The 19,287-nt window shown below is 43.7% G+C and overlaps 1 protein-coding gene across 1 annotated transcript; it reads right to left on the bottom strand.

Annotated features, from left to right (window-relative positions):
* Positions 1–4,584: 4,584 nt before the first annotated feature.
* Positions 4,585–17,093, bottom strand: LOC124037943 (fructose-bisphosphate aldolase A-like). Its single transcript, XM_046353232.1, has 8 exons — positions 16,939–17,093; positions 12,209–12,327; positions 9,073–9,336; positions 8,675–8,835; positions 8,232–8,315; positions 7,531–7,705; positions 6,974–7,173; positions 4,585–5,204 (listed from the first exon to the last, which is right to left on the bottom strand). The coding sequence occupies exons 2-8, from the start codon at positions 12,318–12,320 to the stop codon at positions 5,109–5,111; spliced, it is 1,092 nt and encodes a 363-aa protein (XP_046209188.1). The 5' UTR covers positions 12,321–12,327; positions 16,939–17,093; the 3' UTR covers positions 4,585–5,108.
* Between the last annotated feature and the right edge of the window lie 2,194 nt (positions 17,094–19,287).

Raw genomic sequence — 19,287 nt, forward strand, 5'->3', positions numbered from 1 at the left:
AGGCCGAGTCATAAGGCTCAAGTCCAAGTCCAGTCACGAGTCATTGGGGTTAAAGTCAAAGTCGAGTCATATTTGTGACTCGAGTCTGACTCGAGTCCAAGTCATGTGACTAGAGTCCACACCTCTGGTTCTTGGGCATCACAGGAGGTTGCTGATGGGAGGATGGCTCATAATAATGGCTGGAACAGAGCAAATGGAATGGAATCAAACAAATGTAAACCATGTGTTCAATGTATTTGATACCATTTCCCTTATTCTGCTCCAGCCATTACCACAAGCTTGTCCTCCCCAATTAAGGTGCCACCAACCGCCTGTGTTAGGCATTGTCTTGGGCCATTTGCTATGCAGCCAGACGTGACAGACACCCGCAGTTAATGCGTTTGCTACCCAATTGCTTTGTTTTTGGACCTTAAAAAACAAATAGCTGTTAGAGAACAAAGATACTTGTGCTATGTAAATCTCAGTTTCGTTATAAGTTTTGCACAATGCTGAACCGAGAGCGTGCCTTATACCATGGGCTGGAGGGCAATTTCAAACTTAGTTTACTGGAGCCCTTACACTCAGTCTCATTCTGTTTATGCACATGACGAGTGATTCATTTCCTGGCATGTTGTTTATGGCGGCAGCTGTCATGTGACCAGATCTGCTAATCATCTTTATGCTGCATTTTACTGGTCAACCCAAGGACAATTCTCACTAATACACGACGACCACTGTTTTGAAATAACCAACCTGGACATCTGACGAATCCCATGTCCATTAACAGTTTAAAAAACACAACTATTAAAACAGTACCTTTTGGCCCAAGCCCAGTCCTCACAATTACCCCTCTCAGCAGTACTCATCCCTATTTTTTAAAATAATTTCACTCTTCACATCTTACCTTTCTGTTCGTTTTTCATGTAATATCTTGTTAATCAATTTTCTATATTCATTATTTAGTTTGATCTTGAGTTTATGATGTAATGTTTGATATTTTTTATGTATGATGTTTTCTTTTTTATGTACTAAATAAATAAACTAACTAAACTAAACTTTGTGAGTTTTAAGGCATTGCAATATTTGTGCTTAGGAAGGCTTCCCTGGAGTATACACTTGCATGGCCCACTACATGGACTTCATCCAGCAGACAATTCACTCCAATACCCAGTCTCCTGCTGATCTCTAGGTCGCCCTGAAACTCTGTCTGTTTATCACAGCCTTCAAATCGGTTTCTGGATATTCAACCGTCAATAACATATCATAAGGATAGAAGGTTAACATACTCATACAATTCTTCAATAGAATTCCAGGTTAATGGTTTTTATGATAAATAAAACAAGAGGAGACAATGTACAGCCTTGCCTGGTTTGTCTGTATAGTAGATAAATACATTAACTATGGTTGTAAACTACCCTTAAGGAATAACCACATGCTTTTTTTATGTGAAAAATCACGATTTCACATGTGAACTCGTGAAAGAATTGTCATTATGCTACACACACACACACACACAGTGCTTTTAACATAGTGTTTCCAAATTACATAGCTGACACATATACATGACTACATTGTGTATGTTTATTGATACAGTAATTATTATTCAACTTGTCCTCATCAGGGATTTGAACTCAGAACTTCATAGTTCATGGCATTCTGATATTTTTGCTATGCCATTATGTCTATGTCAATAACTGATTTCCATTGTTTTCCAACACTTCGAAGTTGATCTCAGCATTGTTATAAATACAACAAAAAAAGGGATTATATTTATCCTAGTTATTCAGGAGTAACATTGAAACAGAATAATATGCCCCACCAACATTAGACAACTATACAGAAAACCCTCAAATTACTGAAATAAGTAAATGGAATCAATGGTGAGAGAAGATTAACTGATGAGTAAAATAGCAGTGTAGATGGCACTCTTTTGCTAAGTGCAGAGATGTATTACAGGTAATGAATGTGCAATGGAATGCTACAGACTTTGTAGCACAGCAGAAAGCTCAGTGCACCTCAAATCCAGAGGTTGTGAGTTCTAATCCCAGGTTGGGTCATGTCAGCCTACCACTTACCTTAAAACCACCATACCATATAATTACTTTACTTATAATGGTTTGGGACCATCACGTGACGTCCTGACGATTGGTAAAACAAATGTCTTCTAACATGGCCCTCACCGTTATGGAAAAAAACACATAGATTTGACTTGATCATGTGTTTCACGTGATCTTATGTTGAAGTCAATGTGATAAACTGTAATAACATGAAACTACACGTGATAAAATGTACGCGCATGTGAAAACATGATCTCATGTGAAGTGTTCCAAAAACATGTTTTCACATGTAAAATGTCATGTGTGATTTGTTCCAAAAACACATTGTCACATGTCAAATGTGAAGTGTTCCAAAAACATGTTTTACATGTGAAGTTTTCCAAAAACACGTTTCACAAGATTTCACATGTGAAATGTCATTATGTAATGTGTTCCAAAAACATTTACTGTTAGGTCAATGTGATTTTTCATCCATTCCTGAACAGAAACTAAATGCATAGGGGCAATACAAGAATAAGTGATCTAATGATTCTGTCTCATCGCACCAAAATCTGCAGAGCAGAGGGGGTTGGTTGTATGCCCCCTATACATAACATTCTGTTGGTTGCAATAATTTTGTATAATAATTTAAATTGAAAACACAAGTTTTGAATTACGCATTGTTTTGTGTATCAGTTCATAAACCATGTTTTTTTTGCAACCTGTATGGCGCCCCTGTCAACATTTATATTATATTTGTTGATTTATGACAAAAATATTTTTTGTAAATGTTGTGCAGACAAATAATTTCCCGATCTTCTTCCACTTGCCTCCTTCCATTTTCGCAGTAATGCTGCAATAAGTTGGTTGTAATTATTGATAGCACAAACATTTCCCGTATATTTTTGTTAACTGCACGTGTGACATAACTCCACCATTCCTAATATCACTAACAAAGATAATTCCCTAAAATTAAAATAAATCTATGAAATCATGTTAAAAAAAAAATGTATATTTGACTTTAATAATAATATTTGTGGTAATATTTGTTCTGTCTTTTCTGGAGGATGAAACTGGAATTGCAACCTTTATGTTTTATAAAGGACGATATTTTGAAAATGGTTCCATTTTCAATTAACCAAAAGTGAGAGGTTGCAATCTGGATAAAGGGAAAAAGGCAAGGGGTGAGCCATTCTTACTAATCTACTGGATAACCAGTTGATGTTATGCCCAGGTGCTGCTAGCTTTTCTTCATCCCCCTATTCTTATTCTCCTCCCACTCTCTCTCTTTCTTTATTTTTTGTACTTTAGATCCCTTACTTTATCTTTTAACCCAATGTTTACCCCCTCTGTCCCCCTCTCTCGCTGTCTCGGTCACTCTCTCATGTTCTCCAGGACCGTTGCTTGCCGATAAGATCCTGCAGCAGCTGAGAGTGCCCCTCATTAAGTAGTGTGCTTGCCTGGAAGCGTATCCTGTTCTCACCTCCAACATGTATGCTGGGTTCTGGGAGAGTGGAAAGGATACCTGTCAGGTACTGCATCACTTTAAGGTAAACACAGTCTTACTTGTGATTTATCTTGTCCACTTTTCAGGGGGACTCTGGTGGGCCTTTGGTATGTCTCTCTGCTGGTCAGTTTGTCCAGGTGGGAATCACGAGTTTTGGGAAAAGCTGCGGTAGAGAAGTCTTCCCTGCAGTCTACACCCGGGTGGCCCACTACATGGTTTTCATCCAGGAGATTGTTAACTCCGACACCAGGCTTCTGCTGAGGCCTAGGTCAACATGAATGTTTATAATAGGACAGTAGTCCATTCCTCTTTTATATTCTTCTTTATCTCAGCTGAACCAAAATCTCTGACTTTTGACTTTTGTTTAAAGGAATAGTTCACCCAAATTCACAAATACAAATTGACACTACAAATTGACAATTGTTTCCTTACCCTGTACGCAGTGTATGGACAAGGTATGGCAGCAAGCCATGCTTTGTTTTTGTTTACCTTGTGTGGCTCAAGAAGTTACTGAGTCATGATATCGGGACTATTGACTTGGATTTACAGTGCCAGGTTAACAAAACCAACACATGATCGCTGTTATACCATGTTCATAGACTGATTACACGGTAAGGAAACCAATATGTAATTTTGGAATTTAGGTGAACTATCCCTTTAAATCATGCATCAATGTCCTTTTAAAGGCAGCATATTGGTACTGATTGTGAGTGTGACTTCTTGACTGTGACTATTCATACTGCAATAATTATTGAGTCAACTCTGAAAGAATCAACCTGTGTGTGAGTCTGTTGTTTTAACTGCTGTCAGTGTGAGGCTGCTATTTTGTGACTGTTCAAATGTGTCATTCATTGCCGGTCAGTTGGCATCTACAATATTAATGTATTCCTTAGACGAATGTGCATCATTCTTTTTCATGTTTTTATGGCTACCGCATGTCATGCTGTGAATCCACAAGCATGTTCTGACCCTGCTGTCACATATAATAGTAGTTACACCCCCACCTAGCAGTCTCTTTAGAGCAGGCAGTCTGCCCGAACCCAAAACAGGATATCACAAAAGTGCATTTAGTGAATATGATTCTTTATTTCTATTTCCAGTGTATAGAATATCAAACATTAATAATATACTCTAAAATGTCTTCCTCTAGTGTTTTTTTCAGTCGAGAGAAGAAGGCACATGTACTTAGGAATCATCAAGATGACAACACTGAATCAGGAGGGGCAGTCTGGGGAGGAGGAGCATGTAAGCAGTGGGGGGGTGGGGACAAAGAGGTGGAACTCTCAAGCTCAGCAGTGAATGGGGAATGACTATGGGCAGAGGATCACAGATTCTTCTCTCGAGGAGATGTTTGAGTGCTAAAATAAAATAAAGTGACAAAACACACAACTTTCCTGAACTACACAATGACATAACAGTGACATCACAATCCCAAAGCAACAAAAAAAAAGTGGCAGAGGGGAAGAGTTTTGGGAAGAAAAGAGTAACAGGAATAGACCCACGAAGGGGGCGGGGTCGGGACAGAACTGTATCAGCTGAGTGGATAGAGTGGGTCAGGTTTGATATTGAAAGGGGTGGGTCCATACTTAATAGGCGTGGTTGGCCACATAGAGGGATTCTCCGCCGGCGGCGCCCTTGTCTCCGGAGGAAACATACTTGCCCTGACAGGCCTTGCTGTTGTTCTGTAGAGAGAGAGAAGAAAGTAAGATGGAGAAAGAGATGGTGTGAGAGAAAAAGCGCAAGGGATAAAAGGCAACGATTAGTACAGACCCTCTGTCTCCCCACACATGGAGCCTTAGCTCCACTTGCTCTTGCTATCTCATTGTTATAGGAACATTCGGTACACACCACATGGCATTACTTTATTAGGATTATATGGTGTATGTAGTACTGTCTAGGACCTTTCACCTTATCCTAAAGACTGTAGTCCAGGGCTGTCCAGACTTTAGTCCAGAGTTTGCAAAAACAAATGATCACCAGATTTATAGGCTACAAACCATCATGATATCATTCTGTCAGGTAGGCCTACTTTGGAGTCAACATTTAATTGGGAAGGTGTTTGGGAAAAGCCTTAAAAATAACTATTTTGGCATTCTAACTGGCTACACAACACACGGGCGCTCACAAGCAGGCGTTACAAAAAAGGGGTTACTTCTTCAGAAAGTAGCAGGAAATACGAATCAGTGATGCATTCTTTTTATGAATGATGAAGAACGAGTTTAAATTGAACTACTCTACCGCTGTTGTTCTCCTGTAAGCTGCTTCATGGGACCAGTTGTTTGAGCTGCATGCTCTTGCTATCCGACAGATGACATTCTGCTCACTTTGAACACTGAGTGTAGGGAAATGGAGCATTTTGTTTGGGCTCAAATCAGAATCATGTCATTAACTGTTTTGTCCCTCACCTTGTAGTACCAAATTAAGTCCATTCAAGTGATTGCAGATCACTCAAAAAAACAAACCTTTGCTACGAACCGCCTATCAAGTATTTTTGCTAGATTTGTGTTGGCTTTCTTGTGGCGGCAATCGCGGAAAAAAGAAACTCTCTCCCACCGAAGCTCACATACTCTCTTGAGAGCATTACCCTTGCTTAGCCACCTAACATCATTATGTAAAAGTAGATCATGATGACTACGAAACAAGCGATGTTCGTGCGGTGGCACTGCCAGCTCTGATTGGCTATATGTTGGGGGATATTAATTGACAGCACTTACTGGGTGGGACTACAGGAAAACAGATTCTCCTACTGGAGAATATCGGCAGAGGGCTCATTTTGGCACTAAACGTCATATATTCTTTTGGATGTTTTACATTAATGTTCAGAATTTATCAAAGGGGTGGCCTGAGGTGGTCTAGAGTTTAGGGCCACATATTTACTGCGTTGGCCCACACCTTTGTGGCACAAACCTCTTTACAATCTTTCCTGTCTTTCTCTCACTGTCTCTAAACCCAATAAAGAAAAATACACAAGGAGTGGGAATGCCCCACTCCTTAAAAAAACATTAAAATAATTGATCAAAGGCTCATTATAAAAGTATAAACCGGCTGCTAGTTGAATAGCCCTGCTGTAGTTTGTTATCACATAGGGTCTTAATAATTACAAGAAGCTTGTGACGTAATGCCCATGTATTTCAGTTTCTATTCACTGCTACTGTTGAACTGTTGAACTATGCACAAGGTATCATCAGGCTTACTATATAAATGCCTTCACCTGACTCTGAGAATGTTGACAGCTGTGCTGCATTAGGGTCACTTTGATAGCCTGGTGCAATGGAACAAATGTAATAATTCCGAAAGTACAAACCCCGAGCACTCATGGCAGGCAGGCTCAATGAAACGCTCAATCAAAGTATTTGAAAGAAAACAAATACTACTATTTGAACCCAGGTCTCAATGCCACCCATCGTATCTCCCTCCCTCCCTCATGTTCTTCTCTCTGTGTGGGTCATACCAGGGCTCTCTTGATGAACTCCTCCTGGCAGGCCTTGCCGTTCTCTGGCTTGCCTCCCCAGGCCTTGAGGGCGGAGGCCTGCAGGGCACGGCCGTAGGAGAAGGTGATGGCCCAGGGCCGGTGAAGGGGACACTGGTTCATGGCATTCAGGTTGATGGAGGCCTCCTCCTCAGACTGGCCGCCAGACAGGAAGGTGATGCCTGGGGAAGGATGGAGGCAGGGAGACAGGGAAAGGAAGGGTAAGATAAGAGAGGGGGAGTGGATGTGTGTGGGGGAGGAGGGTTGTGTGTGTGTGCATGTGTGTGGAAAGTGGATTGAGTGAGTGCGTGTGTGCGTGTGTAATGGACGTCAGGCTGCTTGTTAGTGAGTACCACTTCCTCCCGATTCGGCACATACCTGGCTCGAAACCAGGACCTCTGCTACACAAACACACGTGAGCATCCTCCCTCAAGCATCTTTACGGGTTGCACCCCTCAAAAGCTAGCTGAGGAGTAAGTGTGCTACACGTGCGTGCATGCATGTGTGTGTACATATTTCTATACATTTCTCCTTCTCACCAGGCACAGCCGGGGGCACGGTGCGGCGCAGGGCGGTGACAGTTGCCATGGCTATCTCCTGGTTGCTGTACTTTTGGGAGCAAGAGTGTCCTGGGGTGACCATGTTGGGCTTCAGCAGGGTGCCCTCCAGGTATACATGGTGGTCAGACAAAGCCTTATACACTGCAGCCAGAACCTGGGGGCGAGGAGGGGGAGAGAGAAAGAGAAAGTGAAAGAGGGAAAGACAGGGGACAGAGAGCGAGAGACAAGGAGACAGAGAGAGAAAGAGAGAGAGAAAGAGACAAAGAGAGGAAATAGAAGAAATAGGGATGAGACAGACAGAAATAGTTAGAGATGCTGAAATTAATTGATTGAATGACTGATTGATCTAATGAGTGTTCCTATCCTACCTAAACTAAGTACGCCCTATTCCAACACCCACACTAAGCACACTAAAGTTGCATTTACACAGACAGCCCAATTCTGACCTTTTTTTCACTAATTGGTCTTTTGACCAATCAGATCAGATCTGAACAAGATCTAATGTGAAAAGATCTGATGTGATTGGTCAAAAGACCGATTTGTGGGATAAATATCCGAATTGGGCTGCCTTTGTAAACACAGCCTACTTAGAAGGAAGCAGACATGCATTTCAAGTGGCATGCTAGAATAGCCATTGGAAGGTAGCCATTGTTTTTCTGTTAGTCGGTGCGATCCCTCACCTTCTCAGTAACATACTGGCAGCGCTTCAGGTCATGGTCTCCGTCTGGCAGGATCTCGGGCTCCACGATGGGCACGATGCCATGCTAGGGAAGGGCACAGAAGCATGGCAACCAGTGTCATGACTACAGAACAGACAATAAAACTTTATTGGTCGGGGTGTCTGTGCCCGGCATATCAATGGCACCGGATTTGGCTACTTGGCACTCAAGCTAATATGGCTAAAATAACTACAACTCCTTGGTAAGTCATTATAGTGGTGATATTGTTTTTTGAAGCAGAGATGTGAAACATTTATAATATAAATAATACAATTGTGGAGATTGAGTGGGGAATGGCCAAGTGTGTGCAAACTAATTTTATGTGTGCCAATATGTTCCCACATGTTCAATGTATGTTTCTTGCTCTTTATGTGTGTGTGTGTGTGTGTGTGCATGTGTCTCACCATCTGGCAGATACTCGCGTAGCGGGCCAACACGTTGGCATTCTCCTTGATGGCTAGCTCTGAGGGGGTGGTGTCAGTGATCTTCAGCACACAACGCCACTTAGCAAAGTCAGCTCCGTCCTTTTTGTACTGGGCACACCGCTCGTACAGCCCATCCAGACCTGAGGGAGAGAGACAGAGAGACATACAGAGAGAGCGAGAGACAGACAGGCAGAGAGAGAGAGGAGGGAAAGAGAGGGGATGGATATGTGTAACATTATGAAATAAACATGACTCGACACTTTGTTCCAGTTTCCCTCTTCAAACCATCCCCTGAATAAAATCTGCATACGTAGCAAAGTTGAGCTCAATACTAGAGGTCAAAGGTTACTTAGCCCCGGCCCACTGTTGTCTCTCACCCTGAGTGGTGGTCTCTCCGTTGGTCCCGGCCAGGGGGACGACACCTTTGTCCACCTTGATGCCCACCACCATGTCTCTCTCCTTGATGAGCTGAGGGAACAGCTTGCCGTCGTCTGTCTTCTGGTACAGGGTCTCATGGAAGAAGATGACTCCGCCGATGCATGGCTCTACGCGGTCGGCCGTGAAGAGGAGCTGGCGGTAAAGACGGCGGTTCTCCTCAGTGTTCTCAGCGTTGATGCTTTGGAAGCGCTTGGCCACGCTGCCTACAGGTGGGTTGGTGGGTTAAATATTAATATATATAAATGTAAAATATTTATATATTCAGACCCCTTCCCCTTTTCCACATTTTGTTTCGTTACAGCCTTCTTCTAAAATATATATATATATATTTTAATCATCATCAAACTACACACAATATTCCACAATGACAAAGCAAATCAGGTTTTTAGAAATGCCTTATTTACATAAATAGACCCATTGCTATGAGACTCGAAATTGAGCTCAGGTGCATCCAGTTTCCATTGCTCATCCTTGAGATGTTTCTACAACTTGATTGGAGTCCACTGGTGGTAAATTCAATTGATTGGACATTATTTGGAAATGCACGCAATCTTGGTTTCATTAGACCAGAGAATCTTGTATCTCATAGTTTGAGAATCCTTTAGGTGCATTTCGGCAAAATCGAAGCGGGCTGTTATGTGCCTTATATTGAGGAGTGGCTTCCGTCTGGCCACTCTATCATAAAGGCCTGATTGGTGGAGTGCTGCAGAGATGGTTGTCCTTCTGGAAGGTTCTCCCATCTCCACCCTTCCCCAGATCTGTGCCGCGACACAGTCCTGTCTCTGAGCTCTACGGGCATTTCCTGTTCGGCCCGCCTTTTCCTGTTGTCCACGATTAGCTCTTTTGTCTTCCTCACATTGAGGGAGAGGTTGTTGTCCTGGCACCACACTGCCAGGTCTCTGACCTCCTCCCTATAGGCTGTCTCATCATTGTTGGTGACCTGTTTTGTGTCGTCATCAAACTTAATGATGGTGTTGGAGTCGTGTTCTGCCACGCAGTCGTGGGTGAACAGGGAATACTGGAGGGGACTAAGCACACACCCGAGGGCCCCCAGTGTTGAGGATCAGCGTAGCAGACGTGTTGTTGCCTACCCTTACCACCTGTGGGCGGCCCGTCGGGAAGTTCAGGATCCAGTTGCAGAGGGAGGTGTTTAGTCCCAGGGTGCTGAGATTATGTAATCTGTGGATCTGTTGGGGCGGTATGCGAATTGGAGTGGGTCTAAGGTATCCGGGAGGATGCTGTTGATGTACGCCATGACCAGACTTTCAAAACACTTCATGGCTACTGATGTGTGTGCTACGGGGCGGTAATAATTTAGGCAGGTTACCGTCGCTTCCTTGGGCACAGGGACTATGATGGTCTGCTTGAAACATGTAGGTATTACAGATTTGGTCAGGGAGAGGTTGAAAATGTCAGTGAAGACACTTGCCAGTTGGTCTGTGCATTCTTTGAGTCCACGTCCTGGTAATCCGCCTGGCCCCGCAGCTTTATGAATGTTGAATTATGAACCTGTTTAAAGGTCTTGCTCACATCAACTACCGAGAGCGGTATCACACAGTCGTCCATAACAGCTGATGCTCTCATGCATGCGTCAGTGTTGCTTGCCTCTTAGCGAGAATAAAACAACATTTAGCTCATCTGGTAGGCTCGCGTCAATGGACAGCTCGCGGCTGGGTTTCTCTTTGTAGTCCATAATAGTTTTCAAGCCCTTCCACATCCGACGAGCGTCAGAGCCAGTGTAGTAGGACTCAATCTTAATCCTGTAGATGCTTTGCTTGTTTGATGGTTCGTCTGAGGGTATAGCGGGATTTCTTATAAGCATCCGGATTAGTGTCCCGCTCCTTGAAAGCGGTAGCACTTATTGATGAAGCCGATGACCGAGGTGGTATACTCCTCAATGCCATTTGATGAATCCCGGAACATATTCCAGTCTGTGCTAGCAAAACAGTCATGCAGCGTAGCATCCGCGTCATCTGACCACTTCCATATTGAATGAGTCACTGGTACTTCCTGCTTTAGTTTTTGATTATAAGCAGGAATCAAGAGGATATAATTATGGTCAGATTTTCCAAATGGAGGGCGGGGGAGAGCTTTGTATGTATCTCTGTGTGTGGAGTAAAGGTGGTCTATAGTTTTATTTCTTCTGGGTTGTACATGTGACATGCTGGTAGAAATGAGATAAAATTGATTTAAGTTTGCCTGCATTAAAGTCCCCGGCCACTAGGAATGCCGCTTCTGGACAAGCATTTTCTTGTTTGCTTATGGCCTTATACAGCTGGTTGATTGCGGTCTTAGTGCCCGTAACGGTTTGTGGTGGTAAATAGATGGCTGCGAATAATGTAGATGAGAACCCTCTTGGTAGATAGTGTGATCTACAGCTTATCATAAGGTACTCTACCTCAGGCAAGCAATACTTTGGGACTTCTTTAATATTAGACATCGCGCACCAGCTGTTATTGACAAATAGACACACACACCCGCCCCTCGTCTTACCAGACGTAGCTTCTCTGTCCTGCTGGTGCATGGAAAATCCCGCCAGCTCTATATTATCCGTGTCGTCGCCACGACTCGGTGAAACATAAGATATTACAGTTTTAATGTGTCGTTGGTAGTATAATCTTGATCGTAGGTCATCCATTTTATTTTCCAATGATTGCACGTTGGCCAATAGAACGGATGGCAGTGTGAGTTTACTGACTCGCCTACGAATTCTCAGATGGCAGCCCGACCTGCACTCCCTTTTCGTCCATCTTTTCTTCACGCAAATTTGGGCCCATTCCCGAGACAGCAGTATATCCTTCACGTTGGGCTCTTCCAGTTCGAATTGAGTAATCGCTGTTCTGATGTCCAGAAGTTATTTTCGGTCCTAAGAGATGGTAGCAGCAACATTATGTACAAAATAAGTTACAAACAACGGGGAAAAACTAACAAAATAGCACAGTTGGTTAGGAGCATGTAAAACGTCAGTCATCCCCTCCGGCGCCATTCTACACGCCATATCTTTGATATGCCATGTATGAGTGTGTTTAGAGGGTGATCTGATCCGTGTGTGTGAACTCATCGGCAGTCCTCTACCTGTGGACTCATCGGCAGCGAGGATTCCTTTGCCGGGAGCGACGATCTTCTGAGCAATATCACTGAGCTCCTTCTTCTGCTCCGTAGAGAGGAATGGGAATGAGTGAGGCATTGTGTTACTGAGAGAGAGAGAGAGAGAGAGAGAGAGAGAGAGAGAGAGAGAGAGAGAGAGAGAGAGAGAGAGAGAGAGAGAGAGAGAGAGAGAGAGAGAGAGAGAGAGAGAGAGAGAGAGAGAGAGAGAGAGAGAGAGAGAGAGAGAGAGAGAGAGAGAGAGAGAGAGAGAGAGAGAGAGAGAGAGAGAGAGAGAGAGAGAGAGAGAGAGAGAGAGAGAGAGAGAGAGAGAGTGCAAAAGCGAGAGGGGAGTTGGGATTGAGGGGGAAGTGAAGGAGAGAGGGGGATGAATGAGGGAGACATGGAGGGAGAGAAATCATTGTTATAAATCATTCTGTTGAAAGGACTATAGATGCAGTGTTTGTAACATGGACAGTTTATTGCCACTGACTCAATCAACTGTCCTAGCAGCATCATAAGGTATAGGCCTGGGCCTATGCTACTAAATTACCTATGTGTATTATGTTAAATAAATAGATTAACATTGGTAATCATAACCATACTGACATTCTTGACAGCCCTCGCTAGCTTAGTGTCTATTCCAAGTGGTTATCATGTAGCATGGCAGCCACTAGTGCGCTTTATAGATCTCCACTATCTTCTGAGCTTGAAGTGCATAGCCGGTAATCACATGCGGAGCCAGAGGGGTGTCCGGGGTGGCCAATCAGATGTCAGGGGTGTCCAGTGCCACCCCGGACACCGGGCCACCCCGGGTGCCACCCCAAAATTGAATTCGCTACTGGCAGTTTGATGCTGATTGACATCTCATTTCACCTCTTATTGAAAGAAGCATTTATTTTGACTTTTTCAAATCGAGGACGAGGAAGAGTGAATATTAACGTTGGTTGCGAGATACATAAGAATAAGAAGAACATACAGAAGAAGAGAGAATATATCCACAGCTCCACAAGCTTTTTTCACGATTGGCGAAAGCATCATATTTGAAGTAAGTTTTAAGGTTTAGCATCAGGTTTAGGTTTCCTGAACAACTTTTACGAAAGTTGAGTCGCTGTGTAAGTTAACATTAGACCTTTGGCTCCATTAACAGACAGTTAATCAGATAAGAGAGATCGGTTCCCAATTTAGCTAAACATTATGTTTACATCTGTGCTAGTAATACACGCATATACAGTGCAGTGTTGTAAGTTACAGTATATGAATGTTTAGCTCATGTGGGATAACTAGTAGGCTACATCTGTCAGTGTTCAGCAAGTTAACATTCAGCAATTTGAAATCCATTAACTCAGATTTTCGTACCTGAACTCAAAATGAACAATTGTTATTATAAATCTGTTAACGTTACTTAAAAGATCACCACCATTTGCAGATAGCCTGATTGCTATCGTAAAGGTGTACGAAATTATAGCTAGCTAAGTTACTTACTGCAGAGTAGGGCTAGCCATGATCTGACTGGTAACTTAGGCTGGTAGTTGATTTTAAGGTACAGTTATGATCATGGGGATTTGTAATTAAGGTTGAGATTGGACTAAAATGTGGGTAATTGGATGCTTAGACGTAGACTGTCTTATTTTTGCATAGGGTCAATTAAACATGAAAAGAAAGGGAGAGATATCAGACTTATTTTCAAAGAAGCACAAACAGGCAGATCAGGTGCAAACAGACCCCAGCCGTTGCATCACCACCGGATCCCAGAGCAGCTCCCTACCTGAGGCTAGTCAGAGTCTGTGTGGTCAGACTTCACAAGGACCCAGTCTACCACCACCGGATCCCAGAGCAGCTCCCTACCTGAGGCTAGTCAGAGTCTGTGTGGTCAGACTTCACAAGGACCCAGTCTACCACCACCAGGTCAGAGCAGCTCCCTACCTGAGGCTAGTCAGAGTCTGTGTGGTCAGACTTCACAAGGACCCAGTCTACCACCACCAGGTTAGAGCAGCTCCCTACCTGAGGCTAGTCAGAGTCTGTGTGGTCAGACTTCACAAGGACCCAGTCTACCACCACCAGGTTAGAGCAGCTCCCTACCTGAGGCTAGTCAGAGTCTGTGTGGTCAGACTTCACAAGGACCCCGTCTACCACCACCAGGTCAGAGCAGCTCCCTACCTGAGGCTAGTCAGAGTCTGTGTGGTCAGACTTCACAAGGACCCAGTCTACCACCACCGGATCCCAGAGCAGCTCCCTACCTGAGGCTAGTCAGAGTCTGTGTGGTCAGACTTCACAAGGACCCCGTCTACCACCACCAGGTCAGAGCAGCTCCCTACCTGAGGCTAGTCAGAGTCTGTGTGGTCAGACTTCACAAGGACCCAGTCTACCACCACCGGATCCCAGAGCAGCTCCCTACCTGAGGCTAGTCAGAGTCTGTGTGGTCAGACTTCACAAGGACCCAGTCTACCACCACCAGGTCAGAGCAGCTCCCTACCTGAGGCTAGTCAGAGTCTGTGTGGTCAGACTTCACAAGGACCCAGTCTACCACCACCAGGTTAGAGCAGCTCCCTACCTGAGGCTAGTCAGAGTCTGTGTGGTCAGACTTCACAAGGACCCAGTCTACCACCACCAGGTCAGAGCAGCTCCCTACCTGAGGCTAGTCAGAGTCTGTGTGGTCAGACTTCACAAGGACCCAGTCTACCACCACCGGATCCCAGAGCAGCTCCCTACCTGAGGCTAGTCAGAGTCTGTGTGGTCAGACTTCACAAGGACCCAGTCTACCACCACCAAGTCAGAGCAGCTCCCTACCTGAGGCTAGTCAGAGTCTGTGTGGTCAGACTTCACAAGGACCCAGTCTACCACCACCAGGTCAGAGCAGCTCCCTACCTGAGGCTAGTCAGAGTCTGTGTGGTCAGACTTCACAAGGACCCAGTCTACCACCACCAAGTCAGAGCATCTACCAGGCAGTCAGTCACATGCCCAGTTCAGAATTTAAGTTAAGCTTCAGCTTGTAATAGATGATTTTGTCAGATTAAGCCTCACTTTAAAATGTTGGTTGTTGATTGATGTGTGTTCTTATTTTGATGGCTGTGGCATTTTTATTTTGATTATACACTAATGGTTATTGTGTTATTTTAATGTATTAGATGTATCAAGTAGAGGTCGACCTCTACTTGATACAGGTCTTCCATGAGCTATTTAGACTTTGTCAAATGTGTGTTGTTACACCAGTCAGTAATGCTTCTTGTGAGAGAAGCTTCTCAGCTTTAAAACGGATTAAAACCCACCTTAGGACAACAATGGTTAATGACAGGTTAAGTCACCAGGGAATTCTCAGTGTTGAGTCAAGAATGGCACGCTCCCTCAAAATGGATGAGTTTGTGAAACATTTTGCCAGTTCTCACCAGAACTGCAGAATTATGCTGTTTTAAATCTGCCTAGGATAATTTGGTACTTAGGCGGTCCCTGATTAAAACCTGCACCCAAATTATTTATTTTTTTCCAAGTCCATTTCTGCTTGATACATGGTACGTCAAATTGCAGTGTTTTTTGTAAATTAAATGTTTTGTAAATAAACTGAAATGTATGTAACACACACATGCTATCTTATCTTTGGTGCTTGAGCTTTATTTTCTGAAAATATTTTGGATGTTCAGACCCAGATTGTATATTCATGAAAACAGAGTGACCCAAGTCTCTCCAGTAGGTGAGTATAGTGTGTGTGGGAGAAATAAATTGAGCTGCAGTTCCGAGGTAGAGACACTGACTATTCATAGTATGATAAAGAATTCTGCCACATTGAAGATCTCCGGGTCAAGTGAATGATCACTTCTACCTCTAATCAGCAATCATAGGATTCATTCATGCTCCTTAGATGCCAGGTTAGGGTTACACACACGTTTTCTGTCATGGTCTATGGACCCCCTGGCCACCCCCTTTATAAAGCCACTTCCGGTGATACACAATCCTGCAACCGGTTAGTACATGGCTGAAAAGGCTTCAATTTCGTTCTTAACTAAATTTAATGGCGAGAACTACGAACTTGTCGCCGAGGGACACGAGGGTATTACCTACCCCAGCCGATAGAGTAGATATAACCCACTAGCAGCTGTCCAGGCTAGTTATCACGATGAGACTCCAATATAACCTTGGTCTGCCTATGTGCGCCATCGGAGGAGAGCGTATGATTTCTCAAACAAAAGCATCTCAAATATGCTGGCGAGCATTTCAACCGTGAAAACCGACATGACACTCGTTTGAAATCTCATTATACATCCAAATCTTCCCTTATAGCCAGTGCGTTGCGGTCTATAGATTTTTCACATGCCGTGCGTACGTGAGGGAATCGCTTTTGGCATCCGTTGATGTAGGCGTGTAGGCTTGTGTGATATTTCTGGATTTATTTGCACGCTATGAACAGTTTACATAATATGCGCGTTATTACATCCCCTGTGAATTCGTGGCAAGCGTTACTTCCGCGTCTGTCCTTGCCATTGCATCCGTATGACCTTGTAATACATTGGGAGTTGCCGATAGGAAGTCAACACGTTATTGTAATACTTAAACAACTACAGACATAAAATACGACATCATTCATACATCATATTTATACATACATACGTAAGTACGTATGTATTACATATTCAGCTTGAGGCTTATAAATACAATAATACAGTAATGTCTGCTGAAAATGACATCATCTATCATAACTAAGGATTAGTTGATGGAAAAAAACTTACCAGTTTATCTGCGCGATAGATAATAGAGCAAAATCTGTACGGGTCTGAGGAGGAAGCGATGCGTTCTGTTGCAATATCAGGCAATGAAGGAGGATGTCTAGTATTGTTAAACGTCAAGTGACAGGGGAAGGCCAGTGACGAAAAAGAGAGCCTTGCCTCAGACCACGTACAGAGACTGTCCAACCAAAATGCACTATGAAAGATTGACATATCATTCTATCCATAGTCCGGAGAAAACGCTTTTTTTCTGGGACAGTGGTTGGCTCACATCATTTTGAGTACCGGAAAAGAAAAAGGGCGTGTTTTGGTAACAACGGGGTGGAAGGGTTTGTGATAATGTACGTGACGGATCTCACGTGCATAATGCATGCTCTATACGTGCCCCTTATATACAGCAGAAAGGCATTGCAGTGGTGCCGCAGTGAGTCACGACTGCACCATAGATGCGGAATTATCCTCAATCTAGACCTGCTATGAATGAATAAACCTATTCAATTGAAACCTCAGAGACTTTATCAACATCAACTGTTGCTGCAGATTTGGCGTGAGACTGTTCATGACGATGATAGTTTACATGGCATAAGAATAAACCTTGGTCATAATAATCAATTAAATTGAATTACTAAAACCACTATATACAATAAATACAATATGATGATGACAAGATGTACAGAAGAATACTGGCAGCAAAGCTATTCAAAATGCATCCTATTATAGATTTACTGTAGCCTGTTCTAAACTCTCTGAATGCTCAATGTTGCATCATCATCGTCACCATTCATTACTCCATTGTCTCCCTCTTTCGAATTTCGTTTCTAACTCTGCTCTCCTTTGCTTCCTTCACCCATGTCACCCATCCCTCCCTCCATGTTACTGGTGTGGAATATGATGTGCTGGTTTGGTTTGGCCATGTTGATGTCAGCCTAACATGCTGACCAGACCAGACCAGACGTGCGCGAGCGTCGCAAAATAAATGTAGAAATCCATGTTATTCAATTATTGCACCCACACTGCTCGCGTCCGCCAACGAGCGTCTGCGTTGCCAAGGGCTAAAATAGAAGTCATTCATATTTCTGACACAGTTCACGCTGCAAGTCCTGCCTCTCCCATCTCCTCATTGGTTTATAGAAGCAGGTACCCACGTGCCATCTCCTCATTGGTTGTACCCACGTGGGTGATTAAAATATTAATTGTTTTGCCGGTCGTCATGGTAATACTATAAAAGTGTAGATGCCAATCACCATATAAGTTCAAAGATGAAAAAGCCTGGACGGAGGAAAGATGACTAGAAACGATTCAGTTGGCCGTTTTATGTGTGGAGTAATTGTCGGAGTTGAGGACCTTATGCATTTCAGGTAAAATAACAACTCAATGTTTATATCCCAGGACAAATTAGCTAGCAACAGCAAGCTAGCTAAATAGGACAAATTAGCTAGCAAGTGCAAGCTAACTAGCTAAATTTCCATACACGTTTAATGCTTTTTGACCTGTCCCCAAATTAACGTCATTGGTTCAGAGTTTGTTTTGATATTTTAACCTGTGTGTCGTGATCGCTTTTGGTGTAGGGGGACAAAATAAATATATGCACATGTAAACGATGTGAAATGGCTAGCTAGTTAGCAGTGGTTCACGCTAATAGCGTTTCAATCGGTGACATCACTCGCTCTGAGAGCTTCCGTGGCTTTTGTGGCGCGATGGGTAACAATGCTTCGTGGGTGTCAGTTGTCAATGTGTGCAGAGGGTCTCTGATTCGAGCCCAGGTAGGGGCGAGGAGAGGGACGGAAGCTATACTGTTACATTGATGCTGTTGACCCGGATCACTGGTTGCTGCGGAAAAGGAGGAGGTCAAAAGGGGGATGAGTGTAACCGATGTGAAATGGTTAGCGGTGGTGCGAGCTAATAGCGTTTCAATCGGTGACGTCACTCGCTCTGAGGCTTTGAAGTCGTTGTTCCCCTTTTGTGGAGCGATGGGTAACGATTTGATTTGATTTGATTTGATGGGTAACGATGCTTCGTGGGTGTCAGTTGTTGATGTGTGCAGAGGGTCCCTGGTTCGAGCCTGGGTCAGGGCGAGGGGACGGAAGTTATACTGTTACACATGATGGCGCACGATGGCGCACGCGCGCAGCCGGTTTGGGTTCCGTATTAGCCTCCATTGGTGCAAGGACTTGGAACACAGCGAAGGGATCACATTCAGCACCATCATTACACATTGGAACAATGTTTCCTTAAATGTTCAGAAACTGCATTGGTAATATTGAATTCAGTCTGTGTGTGATGTGACCTTTGGCATAGTCAGACCACCATGTTACATAATACACCCGGGCTCTCTGTGCAACCCAGGGGACC

The sequence above is a fragment of the Oncorhynchus gorbuscha genome, linkage group LG06, assembly GCF_021184085.1.
Source record: "Oncorhynchus gorbuscha isolate QuinsamMale2020 ecotype Even-year linkage group LG06, OgorEven_v1.0, whole genome shotgun sequence".
Lineage (NCBI taxonomy): Eukaryota > Metazoa > Chordata > Actinopteri > Salmoniformes > Salmonidae > Oncorhynchus > Oncorhynchus gorbuscha.